The sequence below is a fragment of the Pelodiscus sinensis genome, chromosome 1 (assembly GCF_052426305.1).
Source record: "Pelodiscus sinensis isolate ZL-2025 chromosome 1, ASM5242630v1, whole genome shotgun sequence".
NCBI lineage: Eukaryota > Metazoa > Chordata > Testudines > Trionychidae > Pelodiscus > Pelodiscus sinensis.
The window spans coordinates 202582917-202598999 of NC_143052.1; the positions used below are offsets into that span (position 1 = coordinate 202582917).

Sequence of the window (16083 nt, forward strand, 5' to 3'; positions counted from 1 at the left end):
CACCATGAGGATAATGCATATGCACAAAGGCAACCTAAATTTTGGCATTTCCTAACATTTTAGCATTTGGCATTTCCTAACATTTAGAGCTTGACCATAATAATGCTCCTTTAATGTAGCTGGTTTATTAAATTTCCTGGTTGTTTTAAAAAGTAAAATCAAACTGTTATTTGCAACTACATATTGCAACAGTTTTTTCTGTTCTATGTATGTTCTATATATGTGGAAATTCTGCAGTATCTTAGCCATAATAATGTGATTACTGCAGATAAATGCTGACCTTTAAAACAGTTACACTGTACTGTACTTCCTTGTGTGGGCAGCTCCTTCTTCAGCACAACCTTTAGCTATGGAAGAATTCCAAAGGTGCTACTGTTTCTCTTCTCTAGATGACAGATCTTTTCCTGCTTGAGGCCAAAGAGAGACGTTAACGCCACCAACTGGTATCTGTGTCTGTACTGACAGGAGAGTCCAAGGCCATTCTTCGTGGGTGACAAAAGAAGTAGATCTGTCAGCCATAGGAAGAATAATGGAGCAAAATTATAATTTTTCTTTGATACTTTGGGTCTCTGCAGCAGGATAGTCTTTCTACTGAATAATTTTAGTGGGTAACAGAGTCAGTATCTGAGTACATATGGCTAGATTGAGCCTGTCATTTATAAGTACAATCAAACTTCTTTTATGTTATGAGTACATGATACATTAATTTTTGGATCTAACCAAGAATATTTAACCATAAAAGAATTTCTATAAGTATATACAGTGTTAGCATTATTGAACATTTGGTTGAATAAATTTCATCATTTAAAAATACAATATTTATTTCCCTAAAACCTGCTCTTAGCTGGCATTTTTTAAAATATAAAGATTGTGAGCTGATTTGGTGTTCATTCTAAGAATTAGTGGTTAGAAATGTAAATGTAGTTGCATTTACAAATAAATGTATGTGGTAGCTTTAAATGTACCATTTGGATGACATCTCTTTCTTTTATTTTTCAGAATAATATGTCTAATCAGGACTGGAAACTTCAAGCCTTCCTAAAGGGACATTATTTTTATGGCCCTCCTCTTATATATGTGTGCCCAGGTGAAACAACACAGTATCCTCTCATGTTTAAGCCCATTGCTGAGTGTGTAACTGTGGTAAGAGAAGTGATTTCCATCATTTATAAGAAGTGCTGCTCTGCATAAAACTTACACCTGCACTCCAATTCAGCAAACCCCTTAAGCAAGTGATTAACATTAACCATGTGCTTTAATGGTTTTCTGAATCAGGATTATTCAGGATAAGACTTTTTCCTGGGGATGTACATGAAAGGAATGGCCTTCAGTGGAGCTTGGGCTAATATTATGTGTGGCCAATTTCTCTTTTCTCTTGGTCCCGCACCTCCTTCTCTGCCCACACAAATTTAATAAAATAAATAGATATTCTATACAAATTGAAAACACTCTTAATTACAAATACATATAGTGCTTCCCATCCTTAATGTAAATACATGTTATTTAATTTCTTTAATCTGTAAATTCAGTGAATGCCAATTTTAAGGTACTTTAAAAACACCAACTATCCCTCATTGCAAATATATGCTATGGAGATTCTACAGGAATAGATGTTATACAAGTTCACTAATTAGTTTCTATTGTTAATTAAGTCATTGGTCCCACTGGGGTGGATTCTCAGGCACTCTCTCCTTATGGTAGTTGTCATTCTGGATATTATGAAATACATACCAGGTTAATGTTTGTTTTATCTTTTAATGGCACGTGTTTTGTGCATTCCTGCCTATCCATTAGCTGGGCTACTCTGGCAATTGGGATACCATACAAAAATATAAATTTACAACACCACTCCTTTTCCTAACACAGAGTAATTACTATTCTACAAACTGTACAATAATCCATCCATAAGCATTACTAATGTCAGTATAATGTACTTCACAAATCCAGTGACATAAATAGAAATTGAACAGTCCTAAGGACAGGTTTCAGAGAAGTAGCTGTGTTAGTCTGTTTCAGAGAAAACAACAAGGAGTCCAGTGGCACTTTAAAACTAGGGTATTAGAGTATAAGTTTTTATGAGCTACAACTCACTTCTTCTGATGCTAAAGGGAGAAAGAAAGAAAAAAAACAGTGTGTGACAACAGTGCTAATTAAATCAGAATGAATGTGGCTCATCTCCAATAGTGGTGAGAGAGTACCTGTATGGGAAATTACCTATAATAATGTGAGAACTATTCCGTGTGTTTATTTAGACCTTGCTTTAGGGTGTGAAATTTGCATATGAACTCCTGCTCGGCAGTTTCTTTCTGCAGTCTGCTTTTGAAGTTTCTCTGTCTGAGAATGACAACTTTCAAGTCCAAAACTGCATGCCAGGGAAGTTAAATGCTTCACTACTGGCTTTTGGATGTAGCCATTTGTGTCCATTTATTCTTTTGCATAGAGACAGTCCGGTTTGTCTTATGTACATGACAGAGGAGCATCGTTGGCATATGATGGCATATATTACACTAAATGTGCATGTGAATGAGCTTTCCATGGTATATCTGATGTGGTTAGATCCTTTGATGGTTTCAGTAGGGTAGATGTGTAGACAGATTTGGCAATGGGGTTATTGCAGGGATTGGGTCCTGGATTAGTGTTTTTGCTGTGGGGTGTGCAGTTGGTAGTGACAGGACAAAGTCACCTAAACTGAAACAACCCACGCTAGGGAGTATGGAATTATTCCTTGGGAACACTGCCATTACACTGGTGCAAAAGTTAAGATTATTGTTGGTTGTACTTTTTATTTCCTATTATATGAGAATCTGAATTGGGTATGATTTATTCTTAGCAATTATTGATGATTTTCAATAACCTCTTTTTGTATTTGAATTATATATTGTGTTTGAAAAATAATATAAGTTATAAGGAGAAGTCATATTTTAAGTATGTGTAGATAGATAGATAAAATATAAATATTTAGGGTGTATACACTTACTCAGAAGATGGGCACCACCTGTAGATCCCTGCACACCATATGCCAAAAATGAAACATCAGTGCTTTGGAATCCCAGGCTACATCTACATTGCAACACTATTTCAAAATAACTAGTGCTATTCCGAAATAACTTAGTCCGGGTCTACACTGAAGGCAGTTATTTTGAAATAGTGTCAAAATACTGTCAAGCTGGAGGACTTCTTACTCCGAGTCCTATAATCCTGATTGTATGCGGAATAAGGGAAGTCAGAGGAAGAGTGCTCTATTTTGAAATAAGTGTTGTGTAGACATTCCCTATTTCAAAATAAGCTATATCAAAATAAGATGCGCAATTGACGTAGCTCAATTTTCATAGCTTATTTCGAGTTAAGCCATGCGGTGTAGACTCACCCTCAGTTTCCTAGCAAAATGTCAAGAGATAGGTCACTGACACAACACCCAGGTCTTCCCGCCCAAAAGACAGACTTTGTCACTTTTGTGGTGATTTCCTATTTCTCCAGCATGGGGTAATTTAATACCCTTGTCTGTATGCTAGTGGTGAAATCTTGGTTCCACTGACATCAAAGGTATTAGAGTATAATTTATTGATTTCCCCTCAGGTCCTCACTGTTATGAAGACTTCATCAGCAGGTCCCTGTTCTCTCAATACTCCTACAACTCTCTCTCTCTCCCTCTCTCTCTGTATAGAATCAATAAATCTTCTTTATATCTTTCAAACCAGAATGAGGATCCCCCAAAATGGTGTTGGCTTATGAATGAAATCTGTAAATGCTGGAGTTTTGGGAATAGTTCTGATTGCATTTTCTTTTTCTTTTTTTAATTATAATCCTTAGGAATTTGTCCCAAGTCATTATAATACATTGATGGTTTTCAGAAGGATGTTCATTTTTTAAAAAACAGTCTGAGAAAATCACTTCCTTTGGGACCAAACTCCACAGACAGCCAAATTTAGCTAGATCCAAAGATTTTTCCTCTCAGGCCATTGACTTAAATATGATCAAAATTTAAATAGCCAAAAATTATGAGTCACCAACAGGTCAGATTCAGCCTTATCACTTACTGCTTTTAAGATATCGCTTGTTTATTTTCATCCATAAAAGTTTCATCTGAAGAAATGGATTGTGCTCTTGAAAGCTCATCATGCCACTTACATGTTTTGTTAGAGTTTAAGGTGCTGCTAAACTATTCATTGATTTTTTAAAAGTTTTTCCAGTTACAGACTAACTCAGCTACCCCTCTGAAGATTTTGTGTATCTGTAATTACCATTCAAAAGAAAATAACATTTCATAGGCTTTTGGGGTGGATACTAATGATCTTTTTTCTCATTTTGTAATTTTCCCAAAAAGTTAGAATTCTGGCATTCTGATCGATGCATTGGGCAAAGCTACTAGACAAAGTTTTTCTGTGAAAACCAACAATTATATTGAAGTACAAGGGGGAAAACTGCATAGGGAACATTTACTATAGTTTATTATGTTAGAGGATTCAGACAACAGATAAAAGCAAGAGGTGTGTTATCTCTTCCTTGTGTATGGTAAATAAAATTGACTCAAAAAGTTTAGTATCAGGACCCACCTGCTACACAGGATTCTACTAGTTAGTTACAGCTGGAACAAAAAAGTACATTTTCTTCTACTTTTTCGTATTTATTAGGAATAGTGATGGCTCAGAAAATATTTTCTTGGAAGGTATTTTTCTTTACTAAGTAGAAATAAACAAGTCTATAATCAATAGACTTGAGGCACTATATTGCTAAATCTCTAACATAGAAAAAAAAGAAAAGGTTTTCTTCCTTAAGTTTATCTTCATTAATTCAATAGAAGTGTTTACGTATAAGCTGGAAAATAAACAGGCAATGCCTCCCTGAAAACTTGTTTCACTTGGACTCAAGATTAATTACATTAAGGGAGTTTGTCTGGCAGTCCTGGAAGAGTCACACATTGCTGAAATGCCCTCATTTCTTCTTTTGTAACAGGGCAAACTTATTCTACAAAATGAAACAGATGGCACTGCGCACATCTTTGGCCTTAAGGGAATAGGGAAGAAACCTCTTGCACTGGATCATATCATGATAGACTGTCAAGTGAGACAAATTACTCAGAAGGTCTTAATGGTGCCTAATTTTACGACGAACAAGTTGACATACAAGGTAAATTTGCAGAATGTTATAATATATGTGTCTTTGTTTAAGACGATACAAGCGATGATGTAAAAATAACATTGTAAGTACATTGTCATCATTCCTATATATTAACTTTCATGCGGCATCATGACTTTTTTCTATATTTTATAGAATTTAGCTTTAATTTTACTATATTTGATGTTTCTATAGTGAGAGATTCATTTTACTTTAGTGCATGATTTATTATACATTTCATGAAGAAGGTTGTAATAGTTTTTTACTATTACATAATTTAATACTTTTGGTTTTTCAACCTTTTCACTCATATGGATTTAGATATTCCCATTTTAATATCTAAAATTAACTGCTGCAATTTTGCAAGTCTTGTATAAGTTTGCTAACATGGGTATCTTGTAAAGGGAGTCTGCATCTAGAACTTAGAAATCTCAGTATTCCAAAACAATGAATACTCAAAGAAATGTAGGTCTTAGTTAAAATGACATCTATGTGTATGTTCATCACAGGCCATTCAATGGGTTTGGGATGAAACCCCCTTTAGTTCCAGTCTCCCTTCTCACTGGTAGACTCTGAAGAGGTGTGGGGAGAATGGGGAGAACCCAGACCCATCCACTACTCCAGGTTCTGGACCAGTGACCCCAAGACAGTGACAACAGGCATGCTCTTAATAGACATGAGGTGTCTGCCTGATTGTGCTGCAGCAGCTCCTTCCCTGGTCACTCTGAGAAAAGAAAATTATTCACCCAATGGCCAGTATATCTACCTTCTATCAGGCTACTATAAGACCTTGTGGGCCAGTTTGTACTTCACCTTGGTCCTGCGGCCTGCTGGGGACATCAGCTGGTGGATCTTGCATGGATCTAAGCACATGGGGCATGGTTCACCCTTATCCCTGATACTGGCTCCTTCTGTGGTGTGAGAGAACACCTGGTGCATGTCTATCTTGAGTACACCAGATTAGTTCCTATTTCATCTCTTCCTTTAGCTGTGGGCGAGCTTATGCCCACCCACTTCCTAAATCTTTTTAAAGACACCATAATAGAGGCCCAACTTAAATGTATACCCCAAATTAAAAAACATAGCAAGAGACCTAAAAAAGAGTCACCGTGGCTTAACCACCATGTAAAAGAAGCAGTGAGGGACAAAAAGGTATCTTTTAAGAAGTGGAAGTCCAATCCTAGTGAGATAAATAGAAAAGAACATAAACACTGTCAAATCAAGTGTAAAAATGTAATAAGAAAAGCAAAAAAAGATTTTGAGGAACAGCTAGCTAAAAACTCAAAAAGAAATAACAAAATGTTTTGTAAGTACATTAGAAGCAGGAAGCCTGATAAAAAACCTGTGGGTCCCCTAGATGATCGAGCTATAAAAGGAGCAATCAAGGATGATAAAGCCATTGCGAAGAAACTAAATGATTTCTTTGCTTCAGTCTTCACGGCTGAGAACGTTGGGGAGATTCCTGAATCTGCACCGTCCTTTGTGGGTGATGAATCTGAGGAATTGTCCCGGATTGAAGTGTCATTAGAGGAGGTTTTGGAACAAATAGAAAAACTTAATGTTAACAAATCTCCGGGACCGGATGGCATTCATCCAAGGGTTCTAAAAGAACTCAAATGGGAAATTGCTGAGCTATTATCTGTGGTTTGTAACCTATCCTTTAAATCGGCTTCCATACCTAATGACTGGAAGGTAGCCAACGTGACACCAATATTTAAAAAGGGCTGTAGAGGCGATCCTGGCAATTACAGACCGGTAAGTCTAACTTCAGTACCGGGCAAATTAGTCGAAACAATAGTAAAGAGTAAAATTGTGAAGCATGTAGAAGAACATAATTTGTTGGACAAAAGTCAACATGGTTTCTGTAAAGGGAAATCCTGTCTTACTAATCTGTTAGAGTTCTTTGAAGGGGTTAACAAACATGCGGAGAAGGGGGATCCAGTAGATATAGTATACTTGGATTTTCAGAAAGCCTTTGACAAGGTCCCTCATCAAAGGCTCTTGTGTAAATTACATGGCCATGGGATAAGAGGGAAGGTCCTTTCTTGGATTGAGAACTGGTTAAAAGACAGGAAACAAAGGGTAGGAATAAATGGTAAATTTTCAGATTGGAGAGGGGTAACTAGTGGTGTACCCCAAGGGTCAGTCCTGGGACCAATCCTTTTCAACTTATTCATAAATGATCTGGAGAAAGGAGTAAGCAGTGAGGTAGTAAAGTTTGCAGATGATACCAAACTGTTTAGGATAGTCAAGACAGAAGCAGACTGTGAGGGACTCCAAGAAGATCTCACCAAACTGAGTGATTGGGCAACAAAATGGCAAATGAAATTTAATGTGGATAAGTGTAAAGTAATGCACATCGGGAAAAATAACCCCAATTATACGTACAGTATGATGGGGGCTAATTTGGCTACGACAAATCAGGAAAGAGATCTTGGAGTTATCGCGGACAGTTCTCTGAAAACTTCCACGCAGTGTGCAGCGGCGGTCAAAAAGGCAAATAGGATGTTAGGAATTATTAGGAAAGGGATAGAAAATAAGACCCAGAATATCTTACTGCCCCTGTATAAAACTATGGTACGCCCACATCTTGAATACTGTGTACAGATGTGGTCTCCTCACCTCAAAAAAGATATTTTAGCTTTGGAAAGAGTTCAGAAAAGGGCAACTAAAATGATTAGGGGTTTGGAATGGCTCCCATATGAGGAGAGGTTAAAGCGACTGGGACTTTTCAGTTTAGAAAAGAGGAGACTGAGGGGGGATATGATAGAGGTCTATAAAATCATGAGTGGTGTGGAGAGGGCCGATAAAGAAAAGTTATTTATTAGTTCCTGTGGGGGTTTCGGGGTGTGATCACCCCCTCTCGGTTCGAGAGGGGGGATCAGCGAACCCTAGTGCCCCCTCTTAGTGCCTATCGGGCGTCCGGGGGGCCCCCGTCGGGGAACCCCCGATGCTGGGTGCGATCACCCACTCCCAGGAGGAAAGGGGGGGTCAGCGAACCCGTCAATAGTTACCCGTCTCTGCGGGGTGGGGCAGCAGACCCCTGGTTCAGAGTTTCCCCTTGTGGGGTTGTGGCTTGTAGCGTCTCTCTGTTCAGGCCGCAGGGAGTGGGGTGTTCCCTTCATGGAGGGAGGGGGACCCGGTCCCACCCTCTCTCCGGGTCCCACCCACTTGCTAACGCCCCGACGCGGTGGACGAGGGAGTTAATCCCTCCGCAACTCGTCCACCCAAGGTCGCCAAAAGCGCCCTGCCCCGGGCTCCTTCCTCCCTCCGGGCGGCTCTCACCAATCATGTCCGTCGCCTTTGAACCTACCCTGGTTCGGTGTCCTGGGGTGTGTCGCTCCCGGATGTGGCCTCTGGGGAGCGCTCTGGGGTGCCGTTCCGCCTCCGGATGTCCCGCTCCCTTTGGGTGCGACGAGGTGGGGTCCGCCCCCCGTCGGCCGAGGGGCTGAGGGACCGCCAAGGGCAGTGGCTGTCCCAAAGACCTCGGGACCAGCGCTGGGCTGGCAGCCGTGGGGTATGCCGCCCGGGCTCCGTCCTGCCTCCGGGTCTGCTCCCCTGCTTCTGCCAGGAGCCTGCCTCCTCCTCCGTCGGCGGCCAGCCCTTTTGAGCTGGCCCGCCGCGCTAGCCGCTCCCTGGGGCCCCGCCCCTTCCGGGCACGTTACTGCGCCATGCCCCGCTGCCCAGCTGGTTTGCTCCCCCCTGCCCCCACCATCCGGGGACGCGGGAAAGGAGCCGTAGCGGCGCAGCCGGCGCAGGCGCGGGGGGAGTGCCTCCGCCCGCCGCCGCCTCCCGCTAGCGTTGGGGAAACGCCGGGGGGTCCGCTCCCAAGTGTCGGCTTCCTGCCGACCGGGGCTCCGGCCGCCCTGCCCCCCGACCAGTGACAGGCTGTCACAGTTCCCTAAATAGAAGAACTAGAGGACACCAAATGAAATTAATGGGGAGCAGGTTTAAAACTAATAAAAGAAAGTTCTTCTTCACACAGCATGTAGTCAACCTGTGGAACTCCTTGCCAGAGGAGGCTGTGAAGGCTAGGACTATAATAGAGTTTAAAGAGAAGCTAGATAATTTCATGGAGGTTAGGTCCATAAAAGGCTATTAGCCAGGGGATAAAATGGTGTCCTTGGCCTCTGTCTGTCAGAGGCTGGAGAGAGATGGCAGGAGACAAATCGCTTGATCATTGTCTTCAGTCCACCCTCTCTGGGGCACCTGGTGCTGGCCACTGTCGGTAGACAGGCTACGGGGCTAGATGGACCTTTGGTATGACCCAGTAAGGCCATTCTCATGTTCTTATGTATGTTCTTATCTTGATTGCACCAGATTAGTTCCTATTTCATCTCTTCCTTTAGCTGTGGGCGAGCTTATGCCCACCCACATCCTAAATCCCAATAACATCAGGCTACTGTAATCACTGGTCTGGGTCTGTGTGAACCCATAGAGAAGTCCCCCAAGTAGGCAAGAGTGGCAGCAAAGGAGCCAGCCAATCGGGCCAGGAAGACCTACAAAGGGAGCTGTAAAACAAAATAGGAATCTGTGCAGGTCAGAGCTCAAGGAGAGCAGGCTGTGAGGCTGGTTGAGGAAGTTGTCTCCAGGAAGGAAAGTTCTGGAAGCACTATTCTATCCGATTGGGAAAAGAGACTGAGGGGAAGCCAGCTCCAAGAGGAGAGCTGGATAAAGACTGATAGACTGTGATGAGTTAGGGGCAAGGAGTTGTGTCCGGGAGGAGAAGCCCCTCCCTGAGTGGGGAGCAGACTTGGAGACACTTGCAGGGAGCACTGGGATGGGCCCCATTTAAGTGTGTTCCCCAGAAGGGGGTTGTATTGTACAGGAGTGTGACTTGGCTAGAGGTCTGAGTAGCCTAAAAGACTTTTTAAAATGGCAGTGCAGGAACACATATTTGATCAGTCCGGGGCACTTGCAGGAAGTGAGTGCCATCCTGTTACAGTGTGTCACAATATATATGACAAATTAATTATATATATTATTTAATATAAAGTTTCTATTAATAACAAAAACACCTGTGTTAAAAGAAAGCTATTTAAGTTGTATCATAAAGTGCTTGAAAGAACAGATTTATAGTTACCTATGCAACACTAGTTCTGCCTTCACACTGAAAATAATGGGGGTCTAAGTTACAAGAATCTTTGATAATAGAAAGTGTTAAGCAATGTACAAAGGTATCTTCTCCCCATGTAATGTGTCTCAAATGGTAAATTTTCTGCATGTTATTAGAGGCACATCCTGTGTCATTTGTGGATATATAGGACACCCAGGTAGTTGGAGTTGCGTCCCTTAAGCTGACCTTCCCAGTCTAGTGTAGACCTGGCTTAAGATTGTAGTATCCTCTGTCATTGAGAACAGTAAATTTTGCGAGACTAGTTGGAGCCAGGCCAGTTTCCCCAGTTAATGGCTTCCCCATTTTCCCCAAAGAATATTGATACTCTCTAATAGTACTTTATCTTTGCCAGGGTTTTCCTTTTGCTTTCTACCTTCTTTGATTAAACTCTATGCAGGAAGGCAAGATAATATCACATTGGGGAGCTGAGGTACACATGATATTTATTATTTGAAAGAGATCATTCTTCCCAACAATTAAGTGCAGATTAGGTGTGAGATTCGTAATACTGATACGTACCAGTAGTTGGGAAACCATAATAATTTGCATTATTGTTCATAAAGATTTTACTGCCCAATTAGCACTTAGAAATTAGGTAATTTTGTCTTGAGGGATGTAAATCAGTATCTCTGTTCCATTTTTCATAGTTAGATATATGAAATCATTAATTTAACAAAAAGGTAATTTAATTAAAAAGTTAATTACCTTGTTCATATATTCCCTAGCTTCTGAACAAACATATATCTCTGAGTTGTGCAGCCCAAATAAAGGTGATAGGACAAGGGTTAAATAGAACATGAGAGAGAAAAGTTCCTTTGTTTCTGAATCAAGCAGAAAAATCCTCTTCTCCTTGAAACTTGACTGGCAGTGCTTTTCTGTCACCTGGCAGGTGAACATATTATTCATATCTGGAGCAGGATACATGTTTTAGTCTGCATCTATTGTTTGAATGTCTGTGTACCCACCAATTCAAATCAAGGCTGGGATTTTCAAAGCCACCTAAATGATTTAGGTACCCATATCCTATTGAAATTCAGTAAGATGTGTATGCCTGACTCATTGAATCACCTTTGAAAATCCCACTTTAAGTAAAGGTATGCATTTTAACTGTATACTTATCTACAGAGTTTTCAGTGACAAAAAAGACAATGCAACCCTCTTAATTTATTTTAAGCTTGAGAATACAATTAAAGAAGTTTTTCTATTGCTAAAAATACTGGTGTATATCAGGCAGAGGTAGATCAAAATCATGTAGCAGGGAGGCCAGAGTATGTGACGTCCCTCTTACCCTTCCACACAAAGTCCTATTCTAATCAGAATGTGTTCTTTACATCATTTATTTTTATATGTAGTTTATTTCATCCTGCTGCAGATTTAATACTTTCAGCATCATGTGAATTTTTGTGTTGATAATTACATTGTAGCAGTTTCCAGTGAAAAGATTTTGGCATCTGGTAGGACATTCGTGGGGTTTGGAATTCAAGAAGGCCTGGGGACTTACTGTTGCTTTTCAGTATCTTGAAGGAGAGTAAGGCTTTTGGTACTGAGTTCTCTTTGTTTAAATTCTTGTGAACTTGGTCAGGGGCAGAAGTCACTTCAGATTTTGGGAAAGGAAATTTGAAAACTCATTCACCACCTACTAGCCCTTCACAGTCCATCAAGGACCTTCACAATTCTCTCCCTTTATATTTATCCACATTACGTATGTGAAAATGTAACTGTGTAAATGGTTAACCAATAATCCTGGTCTTATCAGTTAAAGTTCACAGTTACACACAGGGGCCCGGTATGCACAGGGAGCTGGCTTAAAAGCTGGTTCTCCGTGTGCACCGGCTCCCGGGGAGTTCTTGGTCTCACTTCCAGTTTCTTCTGCCCCTATAGCTCATGCTTCAGGGTTTCAGTAACCAAGGTGCAGAAGTCAGGAAGGGATTTTCCTCATGCAGTATGTTCTGGGAATGTTTTTTATCCCCTTCCTTTCACACACATTGGGTGGGGAGGGTCAGGGCTCTGAGTTGGCACCAAGGATTCTCTCTCTTAGGTGATTAGCTGGCCTGTTCTCATGTAAGCCACATATATACTGAATGTGGTGCACTGACACAGCTAGTGGCACTTACATCACTTACAGAAAAAAAGAATGAGTGAGCTCTACAGCCTTAGCTTAGAGCCAATTAGCTTTTAGCTTAAGCGGTAGAGAGTCATGCATGAAGCATCAGAGGTCCCAGGTTCGGTTCCACCTTTTAGTGCCACACTTGCTCACATGCTTAGTCAGGGCCTAACTGATGATCATATGTCAAAATATTTTCCTGTTTCTGGATAAAATATTGCAATGTGATGATAATGCATTAGAATACTGCAAATGCTTCTTTTTAAAAGTAAATCATGAATATCCCACCAACTTTCCCTTTGATTTTTATCTTTATGGAATGCTTTCTAGAATTATCCTGATTAAAGGCATAGTCAGAAATCTAGTTATAATAAGTTTAAATCTCTGCTGGTTGAAATTTGTTTTAATTAATATAAAAGGGATGTTTCCTCACCTATCCATTATTTCCTAGAACTACAGTTTCCAACACAGAAGCAGCTCCTCTGGTATAAATTGACAGAGAATAGTTCATAGTGAGAAGAATTGTATAATGTAAAGTTTCTTACTTCACTCCAAACCCAAGATTAAATGGATGTCTATGTAATAGAATGTGTGCAGGTCTTTTGAGATACCAGTATGTGTTTCGGTGAAGGTGGAAATTTCTATTCCAGTTTTATTACGAGAGAGAAACCCTGTCCATGTCTTTGGATTTGGCTGATCTCAGGGAGTGAAGCTTCTCTAGTGTGCGTAGACTGGAGTCACTCCTTCAACTATACAAAGCTGAGGATATGTCTATATCACTAAGATAAGTCAACCTAATTTAGGTCAATTTACAGCCACTGGAGTAGGGAGGGAAGCCTACAAAGGCCTCTTGCCTTCCTATTCCCCAATGGCAAGGGGGTGTGAAGCAGCCTGAGGCTTTGTGCCCCTGGAGTACTGCATTCAGCAGCCCTGGCTTCTCAGTCCCTCTCACTCCCCACCAGAAGCTGGGCAGCCATACAGGTTGGATTGGAGAGGTGACACGCAGCCCATCTGGGCTGTGGGGGAGGCAGGTGAACTGGGAAGCCCAGCATGCAGCTCAGCTGAGCTTTGGGGGGAACCAGGAAGCCCAGTGGAGGCCGGGGGTGGGTGGGACTGGTAGCAAGGGAACCAGAAATTACCTGCCCTGATCTGGCAAATTTCCTCATCTGGGATCAGTCAGGTCCTGAGAATGCTGGATCAGGGAGGACCAACCTGTATTAGAGCAGACCGAAGATCCATCTATCCCATTAAGCTGTCTTCCAACAAACACTAATCTGTCTAGATAGACACTATGTTGCCTGAACACCGCCATTATAACCCTACTCCTCTTGTTGAGGTGGTTTATTATTTTGGGTTAGCAGGGGAGTTATATCATCAGCAGGAGCATTTCAGTGTGTACACTTTCACTTTTTGGCCCACAAAAATTGACTTTTGTCAACAAAACTGTAATGTTCACAAGAACTGAAGAAAAGCAATAAGTAGTTTGCTGAACCTGAATTAATAACATCAAGATGGGATTTATCATTTATTCAAAAACTCATAGAATGTTCTGGTTTTGAGATGGTGATAATAAGGGGTAGAGTGTGTGTTGTGTGTGTATGTGTGTGTGTCCATGTGTGCATATACATATGTGACAGAGAGAAAGTGAATCTCTGAAGAGAAATGCTGTTAAGGGGAACTCTCAGAAGCTTTTTATTAGGAAATACAGTAATAAAAGGAATTACCTGTGATTACGCCATATATATAATCCACAGCAAAATTCATAAGGCATTGTGTACACATTTAGCGTTGGGCATGGAGCAATTTTTTATCTGATGGTGAATGAATGTGAGTGGATTGTAGTGGGCATAAAGTTAGATTCATATCATCAGACTACATTAGAAGTAAAAAGTAGTATTAAATTATTTTATCTTTTGGTCTCATGATAAAAATCTCGATAAAGCAGCATTTCCCTTCAGAAATTCAATAGAGCAGCACCCTGCCACTCTGGGGAGGGAGCTGCTCCATCCCCATGGGGCCCATCGTAGGCAACTGCTATCCATGGCAGGCCAGGCCAGTCCCTCCACCGTAGGTAACACACTGGCTTCCAGGAAGCTCAAGGAGGCTCCACTGAAGGCTCTGCAGTATAAAGTTTATTTAAGCTTAAATACACTTTATACTGCAGAGCCTGCAGTGTGTTCAACCACTAGGATTTTTAGCAGTTACATGGTTACATTTTTAAATGAATTTTTACCTCCCTCGTTCAGTGTCTCTTCCACGTATACAGGCAGTCCCCGGGTTACGTACAAGATAGGAACTATAGGTTTGTTCTTAAGTTGAATTTGTATGTAAGTCGGAACTGGCTCCAGATTCAGCCGCTGCTGAAACTGATCAGCAGCTGACTACAGGCAGCCCTAGGCAGAGTTGCTCTGCCCCAGCCTTCCTGGAATCAGCCGCTGATCAGTTTCAACAGCGGCTGAATCTGGACTCCTGGGACAGAACAGCTGGGGCGCTGCCGGGTAGGTCCCCGCAGGACCAACCCATCAGCACCCCAGCTGCTCTACCCCAGGCGTCCCGCAACAAAAGCCTGGTCTGCTGGGGCGGGGGGGGGGGGCGCACTAGCTGCGTCCCCTCCTCCCCCAGCAGACCAGGGAGACCCGAGCAAAGCCGCGGAGGCACAGAGGTCCCACCGCCTCTGCGGCTTTGCTCCTGTCTCCCTGCTGTGCTGGGGGAGTCCCCCCCAGCACAGCAGGGAGACTCGAGCAAAGCCACACAGGTGGCAGGACCCCACTGCCCATGCGGCTTTGCTCCGGGGCAAAGGCGCAAAGCCGCACAGGCAGCGGGGTCCCGCCACCTGTGTGGCCTTGCTCCTGTCTCCCTGCTGTGCTGGGGGGGAGTCCCCCCCAGCACAGCAGGGAGACCCGAGCAAAACCACACAGGTGGCGGGACCCCGCTGCCCGTGCGGCTTTGCTCCTTTGCCCCGGAGCAACGCCGCAGAGGCGGGGGACTCCGCTGCCTGTGCGGCTTTGCTCCGGGGCAAAGGAGCAAAGCGGCACGGGCAGCGGGGTCCCGCCGCCCGTGCGGCTTTGTTCGGGTCTCCCTGCTGTGCTGGGGAGTTCCCCCCAGAGGACGCGGTGGCGGGACCGCTGCGCTCTGGGCGGTCCCGCCACCCGCGAGCTCTGGGGTGAGAAAAGCCCCATTCGTAAGTGCAGATCCGACATAAGTCGGATCCGTGTAAGTCGGGGACTGCCTGTACATGTATATTCATAGATTGTAAGGCCAAAAGGGACCAATGTAATTATCTAGTGCAGGGGTCTCAAAATCATGGCCTATTGGCCATCTACAGGCCTGGAGCATATTTCAAATCCTGGCTGGGAGACCTGGGGGGCCTGGGAGTCATGTCCAAACCCATCCCTCAAGCTCCATTCCTTCCTGCCACTGGTCCACCTTCCTCCCCTCTACCCCCCTCCTGGCATACCTTCCCGAGTGATATTTCGAAATAGCGTTTTGGCTGTGTAGATGCTAGGAAAGTTATTTCAAAATAAGGGCTTTTATTTTGAAATAACTTTGCTGTGTAGACATACCCTTAGTGAATTAGAACTAGCTCTGCTTTTTTCATTTTAATTTAGTAACTTACTTTGATCTGTCCATATTCACTTGCACCACTTAAATCCTACTGTTTGTATTTAATAAAAACACTTCTGTTTACTATCAGCCCCAGTATAAATAATTGTTGGGGGAGCAGCCATTATGCTTATCTCTCTTTCAC

The 16083-nt window shown here is 42.5% G+C and overlaps 1 protein-coding gene across 1 annotated transcript in view; it reads left to right on the forward strand.

The window, feature by feature from the left end:
• CFAP47 (cilia and flagella associated protein 47) overlaps positions 1-16083 on the forward strand; it is a 651639-nt gene that overhangs the window by 389533 nt on the left and 246023 nt on the right. Inside the window, exons 47-48 of the mRNA XM_075913261.2 lie at positions 1000-1143; positions 4954-5127. Of these exons, the coding sequence (XP_075769376.2) occupies positions 1000-1143; positions 4954-5127 (318 nt within the window). The remainder of the gene's footprint in view (positions 1-999; positions 1144-4953; positions 5128-16083) is intronic.